Genomic DNA, 18,595 nt, shown 5'->3' on the forward strand with positions numbered 1-18,595 from the left:
ATCTCTCAAAAGTGTGTCAAGCCATGGAAAGCCAGAATATAAATTCAATTTATAAAAAGGCGGTTAAAGATCTGTATCGAATTAACAAAAACTGTGTTAAGTAACAAACTGACATATAAATAGGTAGTGTAGTATTTCAAAGAAACTTCCACAGGCAACTGTAATACTATTTACAAAACTTCTGGATTCGTGCTGCGTCGGTTGTTGTTGAGCCGAACTTGCTAACGTTTCGCCAATCATCCTGCTAGCTTCTTCAGAGCTTAACTAAATCTTGCTCGCATTTTTGTTAAAAAGCATTACAGTAGATACACAAGATACTCTGGTTAGTTCCATGTTCGGCTCGTACGTGTACTGTGCAGTACCGTCATGATACGCGTCGGCGGCGGCTAGGTGGCCCTTGACGAATTCCTATTGAAGAACGATCCGTGACGAGTCCATTATCCACTGCATGTGGGCTCCACAGCTGTACCCACCCTTCATATGGCCCACGTTAATCCCAACACTTGCTATTGGGTCCGGGAAAGATCGCAGAAGTCGGTGTCGATGGGATTGGGCAGTCTGCCGAAAACATCATTGTCGGCCGGTACTCCAGACTCGTTGACCGATAACGAAGGCGGTTTTCGAACACCCAGAAAACCATCGTATAGGTCGGCGTTGACACCCGGAGGGTCGAGGAGGAATTCCAGACCCACCTCCCGTACGGGCAGCAGACCTGGTAGCAAGCCACCGTCTAGGCACGGGTCTAATTTGTCTTTGGACAGTACAAACGATACACCCTCGAGAATACCCAGAAAGACGCCCACGTCTTCCGGACGAAGCTCCGCCCTTTCGACTGCTCGTAAGACCACCTTCAACGGGACCAGTTCAAGACCGCGGACTCCTAGCGGTTTGAGGTTTCCGGCTAGCCCGGCTCCACGGAACGTCAGTACCACCAAAGTAAGGCAAGTGACCATTGGCGTCGCTCGCACATTAAGGACCGCTTCTAGGACAAGAACCCCATCCGGATCAAACACTCCCGTCCATCCAGATCAGCAAACTGCCGTTCAGCGTTTGCTGAGACGATTTTTACTAAAGTCCCTATTTCGGAAAATCTCGACATAATTTCAGATATATTAAAATCCGAAAATCTTGAACCAAACCTTCTCACCTTAATTAATAAGTACTTGTCTGGAACATATTTTTCTTATAATGGTCAAATTTTTGAATATTTATGGAGAGCCTCTGGGAAGAAAGCTCTCTACACCTTCGATCTACATCCAAATTTATATACACCCTAACCTACGTTTTACCACTGAATAATAAACTAATTATAACATTGGGTCATTGTGTTTATAGAAAATCTGCGCACAAAAACTGATACCTTAATGCATTGTCACATCACCATCCGGGCAAAAATCATCGGTTTTAAACTCTCTTGTTTACAGAGGCGTAAAACTATCTCAGCCCGAGTCACTAAACTCAGAATTCAAACACCTTACCTCTGCTCTTCTCTCTAATAATCTCCACATTAAAGATATTAAGCGTTCCACCACATAATACACTTCACCACAAGTTTCCATACTCCTACGTTTTGAATTTTTAACGAAATAAGAGGTGAAGACGACAGGATTTGTTGGATCTTGGTCTACGTGTCTTCATTAGTCGGAATCGAATTCCCTTCTTATTCAGTTTAATTCGCAGCTTCACCTTCGAAAGAGTATGTACGTGATTTAAGAGAGCAGTGTGTTTTAAAGTATAAGGAGAGGGAGAAGCTTTGAAAGATCCTCCGACATAAGCAATGTTACAATTATTACATTATACGTGTAACTAACAAAATTATAAACGCTCCCTTAAAAAAAAAAAAGTTAATTATTTTGGGGCCCGAAAACGTCATTTTGAACATAAACTTCAAGGTTTGCCGACATGCTAGCACATCTGTATGTGAAGAATAAACGCGCATACCGGACCAAGCATCTAATGTTGAACATTAAAAACCTGTTTTAGAATCGTGCCATTGATTTAAAAGTGCGTCGAAAAGAGTAAATCAAATCTTATAAGAATATAAAAAAAAAAGATTAAAAATCCTTTTTATTTTGTCTACTAATACCCCAAAGGATTCCTGATTGTCTCTGGACAAGAACATTGTTGATCACATAAACCGCCAAAAAAATTGGTCCATTATTGGCGTTAAAAAGCCAGAATTAATTTAATGCGTCAAAATATAAGAAAACAAAAACTGATTAAGCGGTTTTGCCTGCTAGCACGCCAAATGTTTCCCATTGATTATATATAACAGTACAACCATTATCAATTCCATTAATTGGAACCTTCAGAAATAGCCTGGGACATTTACCCAGTAACAAATTTAAACACCATTAGTTGGCCATTAGTTTAATCAATAAATCAATCATGAATTTTCATTAAAAGGGGAGAGACAAAGAGATAGTTTGACTAACTACCTAACTAATAGTTTTGAGGTTCAATGGAAGAATTTATAGAAAAATCATAAAGAACGTGTATAAAAAAGAAATGACATAGTCAGAAGGAACCCGAGCAGGTAGATCATATATTTGATATGATCTATCTGTACCATAAAAAAAAACTTATGATAGCGTACCTCCCTCAAAAGTGAGGCAAGCAATGGAAAGCCAGAATATAAAATCAATTTATAAAAAGGCGGTTAAAGATCTCTATTGAAATAACAAAAACTGTGTACGCAGTTTTACTTAAGCTCTGAGTAAGCGAACAGAGTAATTGGCGAAACGTTAGCAAGTTTAGTAAATAGTATAGGTAGTGTTTATGGGCTGCTCGATTGTTTTCTAACAACTCCAAATCGGAAAAACTCAGTATGGGAACATAGGCTTTTTTCAGGATCCATCAAAAATTATTGGGGCTCCTTTATATTAGAAATTCATAATCATTTTAGGGCCTGTAAACTTCATTTCCGACATTGAATGTCTAAAGCCTAGAGGTGGATTAATTGATATGCTTTATATACTGGGTGATGCGGAAGAAATTAAAACTTTACAAGTCGAAGTACCAACTCGACAATCTCTTCAGTGTTTAATGGAACGGTTTATTGCTAATGGTAGTACTGAATATGAAAAACGGAAAGTGGTAAACCGGAATGTTACCAATAAGGCAAAAGAATTGTAAATTTTATTGCAAGTTCAAGATGGTCCCCAGGTTAGTAGCCATCAAGCAGCTAGCATCCCAATCTACTATTAACAGCACAATAAAGTATCATGACTTCTGAGTTCATTAATTCCGTCACATGTCCCCCAACACGTAAACAACAAAATATGATAAATTATGCGCATTACGAATTCATACATCGATTTAGCTCCTAAGTTAAGGCCGCTTTTATAGATTTAAAGGAAGAATTATGTCCGGACATTAGAAATTTAAATCCGGTTTTAGCGTAAGCGACATCCATAAAAGTCCGTTGCAACGTACCATATTTCTTTTCTCCCCCATTGTTCCGCCACGTTGCGGTTAAAAATTGAATTCGCAAAATTTGTCGCAATCTACCGCCGTTTACGTCGCTTTTTTGCTGATATGTTCCCATCTTCTTCTTAGGGTGTCTGGCCGATACGAAAGTTGGTGATTATTCCGGCTACGATAATTTTGTTGGTCGCAAACCGGACAGTTTTGAGGAAGACTTACCAAACCATCCTTGAAGATTGGCCAGAAAAGAGAGAGTCTCCTGCGTCCTGGTGCTCTTCTTACTGGAATTTTTGCCTGAAAAATACACTGGATTAATCTTATCTTCCTTTATTCTTGATGATGTGATCCAGGTATTGAAGTTTGCGATGATGTTGTCTCTTTTTTTTTCATTCTTCGTAACACTTCTTCATTAGTAACCTTATGGGATCATGGTATCTTTAAGATTTTCCTGTACAGTCAGCATTCTAAGGCTTGGAAATTGGACATGTTTACACGTAACGTTTTCTTTTATTTCCAGTGAGTACTCGACCCATAGCTAAGATAGCACCTTTTGCCTTTCTAATTCTACACCGGATCTCTTGAGAATTGTCCCACGATTCATTAATTACAGTTTGCAAGTAATTATATTGTGAGATTCTTGTTTGGTTTATATATATATATATATATATATATATATATATATATATATATATATATATATATATATATATATATATATATATATATATATATATATATATATATATATATATATATATATATATATATATATATATATATATATATATATATATATATATATATATATATATATATATATATATATATATATAATGATGACACTATATTGCGGGATATCATCCGTTCGCTCGTTGAACTCCGACTGGAATCCTGCATCCGACTGGAATCCTGCAAATCTTGCATCCGACTGGAATCCTGCAGGATTCCAGTCGGATGCAAGATTTGCAGGATTCCAGTCGGATGCAGGATTCCAGTCGGAGTTCAACGAGCGAACGGATGATATCCCGGAATATAGTGTCATCACATTTTTCCATCCGTGAATCAATACGTGAGAATATATATATATATATATATATATATATATATATATATATATATATATATATATATATATATATATATATATATATATATATATATATATATATATATATATATATATATATATTTGCTCCATTGATGTCTTTCTTGCTTATTATAAAACGTTTGGTTTTACCGGTGTCTATTTCAAATCTATATTGTTTACTTGTCTCTGTAACTTTGTCCATTACCTTTTGCAAAAATTTGAGACCATTTTTGGAGATACCTTCATCTATATCTTTTGGTGTTTCTCTAAAGATACGCTCAGAATATAGATCGAAATGATACATCTAACACCTCGCAAAATATCGACTTGCTGCTGCGACTGCTCACCATCTACCCTGGGGACTGCGGACTGGGTCCGATTGAGATTAGCTATGATTTGCAGATCTTTTCAGTCCATAAAGGTTTCCTTCAGGACATTTATCATCTGGTCATGTCTTACACGGTCTTTTTATAGTCTATTAGACAGGCAAATACATGACAGCTCACGTTCCTACATTTTTGAAATAAAACTTGCACACTGAAGAAGGCCTTTCTTGGGACTACGGCGTCCGCACATCGAAACTGATTTTGCGCTATTTGTTCTTCGCATTTTCGATAGATCCTATGACCTTTAAAAATACGTTCAACCAATGACTCATCATGCTAATAGTACGGTAGTCGCCACAGATGTTGAATAAATGGAATTAAAAATTTTTGTAACAGCTTTGATTTGGTCCTTCTCAAGTAGCTTAAGCAATCCTGACGGCACTTCATCTAGACCTGGTGATCATATTTTGAACAAATTCCAAGGCCAAAGAGAAAACAGAAGTGTATTTTTGGGTTTAATGAAAATGACGTTAAAAGTAGTTAATTCAGGCCAGAGAAGTTATAATTTTGTTAGTTTCATAGATCATGGGATACAGAAAAAAACGCAGAACATAAAAATAGAAATCGAAAGGCAAGGTTTATCATAAAATATTGACCAAGCGAAATAAAAAAAAATACTTCATCATAAACTCAATTTGCCCTCCAATTTTTGTAACTGCAGTTCAGGTGGTGCTTACCGTTCTTTTATTAATATAGATTGTTTGAGGACCGCTGATTGCCTGTATAAAAACCGAATTACAAAGCGTTTGTAATGATTTTGCAAAGGGCCGCCGTGCCAAATTTACAACAGAGGCGCGTGTAAAATTGCCCATTTGGCTAATCAAACGCGCTAGCCGTAATCAGCTCGTTGTAATTTCACTAACTATTGCAACTTTACTAAATTAATTAACATAATTTGCTAGAAGCGTAACCCGCCGTTTGTCCGATTTAACGGCTTTGTGATTCTTCGACTTGCAGAGCAATAGCGAGACAAGTGCTAAATTTCTGACGATATCAGCTCAACATTTTAATAACTTATTAATCAATAAATTTTGAATTTTGGTGCTAATGCTAATTCGATTCTGGTCCGTTGCTATACTTCAGAATTTAAGTGTTATCATTGCTGAAATAATGAAACATTCAGTGAAAAAATTTGTATATTCCAGTCAGAGCAGTCAAGTTAGGTATAGTGACGTAATCGAAAATGGTCCGTATGTCTTAGCTACATTGCTACGATTTCTAAAAGCGCTCCGATTTTAATAAATTCCGTAGTTTAAAGTAGGTACGTTCGGATACGCAATCCTAAAAACGAAATTGAAATCCTATTTTGTATAATTATCTTGGTTCAGTGGCGTATTTATACCAACGGCAAAATAAAACTCATTAAATATATGGGAGAAAACAACTATAAATTAGATAGGTTTATTTTTGGAAAAACTATCTATGCTTCAACCACAAAGACAATAAAAACCCATAACGCAAAGAGCAAAGAAGGGGAACAAAACCGGAAAAAACATATTCTGATGAGTCTGATTCATGCATATCGATAACAATTAGAAGAAGATGCATCCATCAACTTTTCCATTTCCCAAGGCTGACTTATCAGGTGGTCTGTATTTCTACCATAGTTCTTCCATTTGTCGGGTGAAACTTGAAAGAAAGCTTATATAATGATGAGGCGCAAGCTGCAAAACGCAATGGATATTTTCTCAATAGACTGCTTGATCCAACTTCGATTGGGTAGATATCATCAGGATCAAGTCCACAGTGATTTGTATTTGTCCATTACTATTAATGAAGATTCATTAAGATTGGGGAACAGCTATTCTTGGGAATGACAGTTTCCGTGGGCACAAAACTAAAATTTTGAAAATTTTGTTTGTAGAGAATCGTCCTGCCAGCTTTTTCTAGACGCTCCTTTACTAAATTTCCAAGTCTCTTCCAAAAACATTGGATCAAATGAAAAGGCACCATCCTGGTTATTCATGTATTTTCTCGAAAATGTCAGTCGTTTATTAGCAATGCAACTCAAAAAAATAAATCAAGATGAAATCAGAATTGATACTTACCATCTGAGAGATATCAGCATCATGAGGGACGTTGAAGTCATCAATGATGAGGCCGTATCGAAAATACCTGAGATGAAGCAGACGATAAAAAAGACAAGAGATTCTCAGGTAAATGGGAAAAAGGAGGTTAGCCAAAGCATCAGATCGGAGGAAATATCGTGAGCTGAAAAACAAATTCAAGTATGAATGTCGCCAAGCTACTGAAACATGACTAATTCATAAATGCACGGAAGAAATTGCATTAAATAGAATAGAAAATTGCATTAAAAAACCTGTTCGATGATCAGTAAACTAAAGAAGAAGCAGCATAAAAACCATAAAACCATAAAAACCGAAAAGCTCTGGGTCCCGACGAAGCACCTGATGAAATGTGAAAAGTTCTAGAAACGGATACAGTCCTTGAAGTTTACGCCTGCTTCATAGCAGGCAAAAATATTCACCAGATCCCGTGTATGCGTTTCGGGAGATATCACAGTAAATGGAAAGGCGGAGAACATTTACTGTCTTCGTGCAAGCATCACCTGCTCTTGAGCCTAGATCTTAGAATACAATGCTGTACCACTAAAAGAAAATAGAAGCATTTGCGATGTGGACCTACAGAGGAATGCTCAGAACATCGAGTTAAAGGTCTTAAAGAAGAGAAGAAAAACATCTACCAACATACGAGATACTTTACTTCAGGATTAGATAGAGAGCAGAAGTTCAATTGTTGCGGAGTCTGCTAGAGTAGTTCAACGCGTCTTCTGCAGATCTTTTCGGAGTAGCACTTTTCAAGGTCATATTAGATTTCACTGTTGCACTGAGTGATCGATATGATATTAATTCCAAGCTTCGACGCAATCCGGCAACACCGCACTAGGAAAAGGATGAAAAAGCCGGGTCCGACGGGATTCACGCGTGGAACGGGCGTGGGTCGAGACGCTCCGCGAATGCCTCCTAATTTTAATTAATTTTGATATGCAGTTATCAATACAGTTTGTTTCTTTCGGTTTGACTTGCAGAGTACAGTATATTTATTAAAGTAGTTAAATACAAAGTTAACTTATAGTTTATTAGGCTTGGTTTTCAATTATGGATTTTTAATGGAGAAATCAATTTCCAACAAAAACATATTCAGATAAATATGTTTATCTCAATCGTTTGGAATCAGGACGAAAAAACATGAAAGAGATATTGATTACGGTCTCAATTTTTCGAAATATGCGCGCTTTTTTTTGGCTATTTTTTACGATTGCGATGTCCGGGTTTTCTTTTAATTTTGTAAACTGCAAATCGTTCAGCAAAATCCGATTATTCTATAGACAGAGTCAATCGCGCCAACCCAATTCCATTATTAACTGCATTTCCCAGAGAAATCAAAATTATACCCGGAAATGGCGACCGATTCTTCAACATTTATCGGAATCTCTTTATAACCCGTTTTCCAGTCATTTTCCAGACGAATCACGTCCCTGGGCGGCTCTTTTTATTTCGCCGTCGCTTTCGCGAATTTAAATCATAATTTAGTCAAGCCTAAAGCACAATTTCGTGGCTGATAAACCGTTTTGGTGTCGACTTGCCGACGTGAAATGTGAACTAGCGCCATTTTTCGCCATTCTTCCTGATAAAACGTCGCCTCAGAAGCGGGATAAGTGTTACGTACGTCAGGTTATTTTTCAGGGGGGCGTGACGGCAGTCTCTAACGGTTCTCGCGTTTCTTATAACCGTCACGCGTACGTTAAAATGATTGATCATTAAGGACGGGCTCGTAGACAAAAAATCATCACGGCCGAAGCTATTTTTCGAGAGCGCAGGGCAATTAAAGCGTTTCTAATGTTTCACTCTTTTCGGCATTCGGAATCGCGGAATGTTTTCCTTTGCCGTATCGATCATCCAGCCGCACGGCAGAAAATATACGGTCCAATTTAATCGCCGCGTTTTTACAGGGTGAGTCAACGATGGAGTAAAACAATTTAAAATTGTTTTAAAGGGTGGCTCTAAATAAGACAAACATATTATTAAACGGAACACCTAATTTTTTACTTTTATTTTGAATTGGATCATCCTTATTTGATGGTAACGTTATTCGAAGATGAAGTAAAAGATATATGCAACGGAATTTGAATTAGATGCTACAGGGTGTTCAAAATAAACAAAATATATTTGGATGATGTCGAATTGAAAATTTTCTATATTCTCCAATATCACACCATTCAATTTTTCTTAAGTAGATTATGTACTTATTTTAATACTTTGCGATTTAATATTAGTAGACCAAACTATCAATAGGGTTCTGTTCAGATTAAAAAATGAACTGGAAAAAGAAGTTCATTGGAACCGTAAATAAAACAACAGACAGTTACAAGTAATTTTGGAGAAAATAACGGCAAAATTTTAGATTCACAGAAAAAGTAAATAATATTAAATGCCTCTTACCTCAAATTAACTTGAACGTTGGTTAACTTGAACGGTTTTATTATCCTATTAACTTATACACGTCGTGAATCATATTTTCCATATCTGTTGGTATTGTAGGGGATTCACATAAAAACCAAACGTTATGAAATTTCCATTTTTTTTTCTAAGCGGTAGCATTCCGGTTTACCAATGTTTAACTGTTTTATTTAAGTTTAACTTAAACTCTGAAGAAGCCAACAGGATGAAAGAAACGGCGGAGGAGGAATCCGGGAGATTTCTAAAAATAGTGTTGTGAAAACTATTTTTTTTTTAGAAAAATTAAAGTATTGGAACAACTACTAGGTTTAGGAATTAATAAAAAAAAGTTGAAAAATGTTAAAAGGATCGATTGAAAACAAAATTTAAAAATAGGGTGTTTATCATGTTGGCTACCATGCGGACGATAAGTGTATAAACTAGAACTATGTTCTTCTTCTTCTTCTTAAATGTATCTCGTGATCAGTTAGTTTTGTAGGTATCTCTGTAACAGTTCCTGAGAGGTAAACTTCCAGCTGTCCTTTCATCTCTTAGGTGGTCTTCCGGGTGCTCTTTTCCTTATTAGTTTCCCTTCAAGTGCAATATATTCTCCTTCGTCGCTCCCATCTTACGATGTCTTGCACCCCGCATTGTTCCCTGATGTCAGTGTTCCTAATTCGGTCCCTTCTTCTTTTTGCCACTATAGTCCTGAGCATTTTCATATCGGCTACTCGAAGCATGCTTTTCGTTTTGTTGGTTTCTTTTCTGCTTCCTATTCCGTATGTTATGATTAGCCTGATACATCAGTCATACAGAACCTAACCTTGCTATTCTTTCGCATGTATTCGTTCGTACATATTATCTGTCATAAGCAGCTCGACATGGTTTTTGAGGTCCTTCACTGGGTCGTGATAACTCGACAGATCCATACACAAACATTTAATCTATGAGACTTGCTTGATGATTTTGTCCTGAACTGCCACTTTACATCTTAAGGGATCTTTACCAAAGATCATGCTTTTCGTTTTTTCTACAGATATGGTCATGCTCATCGCTTGGCAGATCAGGCAGAATTTGTGTAGTTGTCTCTGTAGATCGTCCTCCGTTTCGGTGTCCCCTATTTAGTCCACTATAGTTCTGTCAATTAAGAGTTTGAACAAAAATGGGCTAAGACCTTGTCTGATGCCTCCTGGTGTCGGTATCTCTTCGGTATAAGTGTCTCCTGCCGTTACTTTAGTCATTTTGTTCAGACTGCGGAATGCTCTTACGATGGTGTCTGGCGCTTCTTTCACTATCAGTATATTTACGATGCGGTGTGTATTAAATTCGATTGACTTTTCTTTTAGTGGTTTGATAATGAATATGACGTCGGTTGTGGATCTGGATTTCTTCAAAATGCTAGTAAAGAGTTTCATGACTGTGTTCAAAAGCGTTATGCCCCTGTAGGGATAGTTTTGGTTGGCCTGTAAGACACTAATACAAAACTTATGGAATATTTGTGTTACTATAGGAACACATATAATCCACGAATAAAATGAAATACAAGGCAATACAAAAATGCACTTTGCTCTACTGTACTCTATAATTGGAACACCCGGTACAAAATATGGCAATCGTGTTTAACTGGCGACGAGCAACTAAAACCAAGAAATTTTGCGACTCTTATCTGGTCTTTTGGACGCTTTATCCAATAATTTATGCAGGTTCAGGCTTATACGCGGACTCGATTTTATAGAATTCGGTGATTTATTATTAGCTAGATAGGAGCCAGGTTTCGGTTAATACGAAATATATCCCGCAGGTTTTCCATTCCTATCGAATCCGGGATGTAGCATATACAGGGTAGCTATGTCACCATAACAGTTACTTTTATCGAAAGGTTTTATTTTTTTATTTATTTGTTGTTATGATTTATTGTTTATAAGGCAATAAGTAATGCGATAATGGAAAAATACTGCACCAATCGGGATACAAATTATACGTCAGGATCCAAGATACCGTAGACAAGCTCCATTTGGTATTCTACAAGCTATAATTAAAATATAAAAGACAAATTGAACTGGTAAATACTTGTGGCTTTACGTGCGAGGAAGACATACCTTTAAAACTAGCAGTCATCAGCCACTTACAGAGAAAACTAGGAGAAGAAACCCAGCTAAAATTTACTACTTACTACGGATTTGAGGCATTGGATCTCCACCTCTAGGTGTAAGAATATCCAGTTGTCCTACAAAAAACTCCACATCTTCAAACGGGTTAGTTTTAGCCTTGGTGTATAAAGGACGCATGGAATGGAGTCCCATTTTCTCCAAGATTATATTCAAAGTTCAGTATGGTTGGCCACAGATTGAGTTCACACACACTGTGAAAATTGTAAATGACAATTGAAACACTGCCCATGCTAAATAAGTTTGGACAGATTTTAAGTGTAGTGACTGTAAAATGAATGACTCGCATGAGAACAGAAGAAGCAGATTTTGCCATTCTCGTAGAAGACGAAGAAGAAGAACCTCCAAATATGTGTGATAGTTAACTACTTCAACAGAATCTTTATTTAGGAAAAAGCACTTGGTAGCATTTGGGCCACCCTGAAAAATGGTTTTTAAATTTATTCAACTGACGCATAGAGTCTCAAGCTTGCATTTGAAGCCGGTCTCTAAATCGCTGTATGTTACACGGTGGATGTAGCTGTCTTATTCTACATCAAATATATTTTTTATTTATGTATAATATATATATATATATATATATATATATATATATATATATATATATATATATATATATATATATATATATATATATATATATATATATATATATATATATATATATATATATATATATATATATATATATATATATATATAATATGTAATAATAATAATATATTAATTGATAGACTGGAAATTGCCGATAGGCTTATAAGTTAGGACGTTTGTAAGATTTATTGTGAATGCATTTTTAATATTTATCAATTTTGTTATCGATTCGTACCTGTTTGCTTCGCTAAAATATTGCTGCAACAGTAGACTAAACCATATAAAAACTTCTCGTTGGGAATTGCAGCGAGAGAGCTTTCTTTAATAATTTGGAGTATGATTGATGGGGTTACGAAAGTTGAAACATTTTACGTCGAAACTTAGCTACTTAGGGCGCGAAATTGGGTTAGTTTATCTTGTACTTGCGATTGAGATTATATACCAACACAAACGTATGGCGTTCGTTGTTTTAAAGTGCATCTGTGCTTGTTGTAAAAAAATAACTATTTTCAGCATAATAGCAGCGTTATCCGTTACAACAATTTATTTAATAAAATGGCTTGTCTCAGGATTTTTTAAGAATTCCTCGATAAAATCGATATCAATGTCGTTTCAATATACCAAAACATAATAATCAACCCAAGTTTTTGAGCAATTCCAAGAATTTTCGGGAATTGCTGGGAATTTCAGAAAATTATTGGAAACTATCATCACATCGTCACATTGAACGACGGCATTCGATGTTTGTGAACAGCGTCAAATAAGAAAATGGGAATTCCATTTAAAAGGATTATGACATGAAGTTAACAAATTCTTTCTTTTTTTTCAGTTTCAAAAATCATAACTGTGCTTCAAACGCGTATCACGCACAATATTTTTCAAAAGTCTTTCCAATTTCAATATTTTTTGCAAAATGGCAAATATTTCAAAAACTTTGAACGTTAAATATAATGCGAAAACAAATATGAAAAAATATAGATATAACTAATTTAATGTGAATATCGAATGACTAAATGTTAAAACAACAAGATTGCTTTCAAAAAATCGTCGGTGAGTGGGGCGTAGCAGCTTTATATTTCGAAAAGAAGTTGCTTCGCCCTTTATTCTCGGCTTCTCATTGTTTTTCGGTCGTGCTGCTGCGGACTATTATGGATGTAATTTTATTGTGTATACAGGGTGCATGTGACTTTCACGTCACGCCGATCTTCAAAATTTATCGCGCGCACCCTGTATAATAGACGAAACCTGAAACTATTTAGTCACACAAATTACGATACTGTTTAAATCAAATTACCCCATGTTTCATATTTTTTCATATACGGTTTATAATTTACCTACGAAAACGGCCATTTTTCTTTTATTTTCTTACATATCTATCATAGACACTCGAACACACGGATATAATAGATCCAGGAGAAATAAGAACTAGCATTTGCTGAAAGTAGTCTTTATGTCTTATGTTTTTATTTTATATTTTATGACTCATTGTAAAGTCACCAATCTGCCTTATGAGCAATAAACATTTTTTGTCAATAATGACATGTGGAGTATCACTCTAGTGAGTGATGTCCTTTAAAAATTAACCCAAATCTTGAATCTAGAAGATTTGTCTATGTTATCTTAAGTCCAAGGACAATTTGGATTTTCGGCTATGGGAGTACACTTAGTTTCATTAGCTTTGACGTGCCAGTGTTGGATTTTATTTAGGTTAGTTTGAGGATTTCTTGAAGCTGATGTTGCATCAGTGTATCATCCCAGTATAGCAGTGTCAGCAGCACATGCCGCTACCGAAGTAGTTTTTGTTGTTTTTAAGTCTGCTGTAGACAAGAGATATAATATCGGTCCAATCATACTTCCTTGAGGCATGCCCGAATATATATGGTATTTGATAGTACATTTGCACTTCTGTTTCACCGGGAGGTGTCTTCTTGCAAATAACATTTTACTAGTTGGAAATGGGCGTTTGGTGGTAGCAGGCGAACAATATCTTTTGGCATGTGGGTCTTTGTTTATTTGGTTAACTAGCCTGTATATTTGCTCTACTGTGCCGAGCTTGTTTTCCTTTCATCTATTTTTATTTTCAGTGTTTTAACGTATTTCTTCTCAAAGACTTTTGAAAGCAGGTTCATAGGCCAGAAGAATGAAATATTTCCTTTTTTTGTCGCCGGCTTAAGAATCATGATAATTTGGGCTACTTTCCAGGCTCAAGGGAGCTGATTTATGCCCAACATTTTTCTGAGAGATTAGATCGAATCCCGGTAATTTTTTTGATATTAATTTCTGTTATCATCGTTTGTTTAACTTGTGCATTCTTTATGAAAAGGCACGTCCAGGAAGTTCGTTATATTTTTCTAATCTAGATGACAGTTCTGAGGGAAATGCTTTAAATACGTTTTCTAGACATTTAGAAAATACGCTGGCTTCTTCTTTGTCGTTCCAGCTCCCTTATTACCATTTTTAATGAGTCGATTGTGTTGTTGAGGCTTTTTGAGCTTCTAGTGTCTTTATCATAGTCTCCAGTCTGTTTTCATTGAAATAATGTACGACATTTATTTCATATAATATTCTGACAAGCATACAATACAGAGACCATCTTATAATTAGCTATTCTACTGAACCGGTGCGTGGCATAATAGTATACAACAAAATTAAAAAAGAAATTGATGATGACGCCCTATCCTAGCAACGAACGAACGAATTGTTAAAGCATGATTATAAAAAATGCATGAGAAAACCTGGAAAAAATACAGAAAAAATCTCTACAGCAAATTCTGTAGATGCAGCTAACTCTTTCTTATAATTAATTTTAAACGTATTACAATTTAAATTTACTAGGTTATTAGGTACTGAATTATATTTTACGACGTTATATCTTAAACTCCTCCGAAACATGGCACTTAAACATTCCTGTTATGAATTTCGCGCCTAAAGGTTATTCGTTCCCGAATAGAGAACGGGATTGTTTATAGTCTTTATTAAAAAACTACAGAAATGTGGTCTTCTACGAAAATCTATCCGAAGCAACCCAATCTGTTTACAAAAATTATACATTATACACAAAGCGCACACATTGCTTTTGAATTTTTTGAATTCTACACTCCCTTACATTATCTAAACAAAAAGAGCATACAAAAATATAATCATTAAAATTTAATAAGGCAATGGACTTGCACAACTTTTTAACTTAACTTTTGACCTAAAATTTGTCTATGACTGTATAATATTTCTAATGCTGTAAATGCCATCTGAAATATGCTTTTTAAATGTTCTTTAAATCTGAGCTGGCTATCTAAATACATGCCCAAGTTAGTTATTCAGATATGACGACATAAGAGTAAAAGATTGATTAGAAAATCTATAATATTTTAGCTTTGATATTAGAAGTTGATGATTGATTGCATCGAAAGCCTTCGAGAAATCTAACGGCAGAAGAGCGGTGCTTATTTTCTTATCATACTTGTGTCCCAGACTTCTTTTGAAAACCACATTGCGTAAGTGAAATTCATACAAATACGTAAATTTTTGAACTTGAACGAAGAACGCTTATTAAACGCATATCATTATACGTCACTGGATTAGAAACTTTGGGTAATAGTTTCCCTATTGATATCTTCCACTTATCCGGAAAATATATTATTTCGATGGAGCAGTTGATTATAAGGGGTGTTTTATTTCGATGTATAGAACTTTAAGTTGCAATAAAACAACGATGGATTATTCGATTGACATGAATTTTATTTATCCGAAAGATAATCTTGCGGCATTACATTTTAAATATGATTTCTGACATATGACCGCCACGGCTGGCGCGGATGTAGTCCAATCGGGACGTCCAATTTTCGATGACTTTTTCCAACATTTGAGGCCGTATATCGGCAATAACACGGCGAATGTTGTCTTCCAAATGGTCACTAGACAGCTGTTAAATCGGTCGCCATCTTGAACAGTAATGCCAACTTAAAGTTCTATACATCGAAAAAAAAAACACCCATTATGTGTAATATATTTATTAATATATGGACTACAGTACATTAGCATGAACGGTAATACGTCAGTTGCATTTGTTTTAATATCATTAATCGTCTTATTTACCTCTGACATTGCCGAAAGATTAAAAGAAAATTGCAAATTATTTTTTAAAAGATTGTTGTCATGAAAAGTGATTATATTCTTAGAATCAGAAAGTCTGTTGGGTATAATCTAATATTTTTGCAATTTATAGTGTTAAAACTTTCCTACCAATTTTTTTAATACTATTTTCCTCACAAACCATATCAAGTTATTTATTTTTTTCCCTTCTTAACATAGGTAGTGTAAGGTTTCGGAGAAATTTATAATTCTTTCAATCGTTAGGATCCTTTGTTCTTTTAAATTTCTTGAACGCAGTGTCTCCTTGTGTCGTTTAAGATAATGTTGTAGGTGTATACAGAAAAAAGGACCCCAAGATAAAAAAAAACGAATAATGCGTAATGCTAGTAAACAATTGACGACAAATGTGTGAGTAATTATTAATCTTTTACCTTTTTCTGGGGGTGTTGATTGCTGAACTCCAGTCATAATGTTGAGTTTGAAAACGACTGTAACTAAATTTCTAATATTGAATATTAAGGCATAGTTAGGTCAATTACTCAAAATCAAAATTTTCTGGCATTTAGAAACAGAATAAAAATATTAATTTTTGTAAAGCCTATTATATTTTACAAATATGTGAATTTGCTTAGTAAAATGTTGCGACATCTCTATGCATATCAATATCAATATATTTTTTTGTAAATTAAGCGTCGAAATGTCGGACATTTCTTGAAAAAACCGGAGTTTGATTGTACTTTTCGTATAAAAAGTTAAGTTCCAGTGAAGACGACGGTATTAATGAAAAGCAACCGAATGTAGCCTAAGTTTGGACTATTGTGCATAAAAAATTTCTTGGGCTTCTAAAAAGTCGTACGTTGCGAGTTTCACTCCGGGAAAACGCTCTGAAGCGGAGGCCCCGAAGGCTCATTGAGATTCAAAACAAAGTTCTCTCATAACAATAAAAATCTACTGCTGTCAAAATCGATTTGCAACAAACTTAGGACTAAGACGGAACTATTGCCGTTGTACAGGCGCACATGCCAGAGAAATTGAGCTTATTTCGTGTAGCCGAGGAAAATCGCGGAGGCCATTTGCATATCGCACGAACAATGCCGAATTTTGCGTTTTGTTCTTTCGAAGTTTTCTTCATTATGAAACTGTAATAAAGTTTGTTCGCTTGGAATTTGGAGCAGATTTGGCTTATAAGAAATAGCATTCAAAATGAATTACGGTTATCGTTAGGGAGCTTTAGTAATAAATTGTCGCTTGTCTGAACGTTGAAAGAATTCGATTGTCGCCAAGAAGGGCAAATTTTGGAATAATTGAAATAAATCGCAAATACAAAAAAAGCGCTATTGTAATTTCTTTGCAACTGCGAAATCTAGTACATTTCCTTAAATTAAAATATTGGGAAAAATATTAGGTTTGGGTAGGTATTATCATTAATAAAAAAGTTAAAGAATTTTAAAAGGCATCCAAAACACAATTTAAAAATAGGGAATTCCATTTAGTTTTTTTTAGTTAGTATACATAAATCGCTTGTGCAATTTTGCGGTAGGAAGTTAACATCCAGCTCCAATGCGTGGTATTTTAGAAATTTTCGAAATTTAGACATAACTAGGCAAATTGTCAAACCCTTGGAAGGCGCTGAAAATGAAATGAAATGCGATGTGCATGTGAAATTTAGTATTATTATCATTAAACACGTGATTGTACTTCAGTGTTGCTTTTAAGCCATTACCGAAGAAACACATTTCAAGGAAACCGATGAGATTATCCAGAAATTTACTCTCCATATTCTCAAACAAAATGCATTTCTGAATATGTCCTCACGCCATCTCAATGTTCGCGAGAAAAAAACAACCCGAATGAATAAAAATACACTGTCGGCCTCATTTTTATTCAGCGTCGTAACTAATACACTTTGGGCTATAACCCCAATTTCTTTTCAGGAAACTTTTTCGTAGTCCTCGGGGATACTGAATATCTTGAGGTTTACCAACATTGAAAGAAAATAAGGGTTTTACGTATACGTTTCTTATTGTGTCGGCGAATGGTTTACATTTTTACTTTTACTAAATTGACACGGAGGAGTTGGCACTTTTGTTTTTCATTTCCCCTTCGATTTGAAGTTTTAGATGAAGATCAGCGCTTGATAACGTACATGTCATCATATGAAATTTCGGTTTAGAAGTAGACTTCATTGTATACATTTTAATGTTGCCAAGTACATTTCGAGCATGTATTTCTGAAATTGCGTCTCCTTTAACGCAAGCCGTTCATTTTTTTTTTTAAAAGGGGTGGGTATTTTTTCCGGTTTTCTTTGAGTGGTCCTCTACTTTTGAATGTGGCTATCCGTTCCGAATATAAGGCTTTTCAACCAGGAGATTCTGCGTCTTCTGA

At 35.4% G+C, this 18,595-nt stretch overlaps 2 protein-coding genes across 2 annotated transcripts in view; both read left to right on the forward strand.

Annotated features, from left to right (window-relative positions):
- The window catches only part of LOC132701695 (hemicentin-1-like), a 579,646-nt gene that overhangs the window by 23,426 nt on the left and 537,625 nt on the right, over positions 1-18,595 (forward strand). The window lies entirely within an intron of this gene.
- Positions 481-1,101, forward strand: LOC132702378 (uncharacterized). The gene has a single exon (XM_060670964.1). The coding sequence runs from the start codon at positions 481-483 to the stop codon at positions 1,099-1,101; it is 621 nt and encodes a 206-aa protein (XP_060526947.1).

This window comes from Cylas formicarius, unplaced genomic scaffold (assembly GCF_029955315.1).
Source record: "Cylas formicarius isolate icCylForm1 unplaced genomic scaffold, icCylForm1.1 PGA_scaffold_5__7_contigs__length_24384050, whole genome shotgun sequence".
Taxonomy (NCBI): Eukaryota; Metazoa; Arthropoda; class Insecta; order Coleoptera; family Brentidae; genus Cylas; species Cylas formicarius.

Bases quoted from the DNA above. Each gene is read 5' to 3' on its own strand.
- LOC132702378 (XM_060670964.1), top strand. From the start codon at position 481: ATGGCCCACGTTAATCCCAACACTTGCTATTGGGTCCGGGAAAGATCG.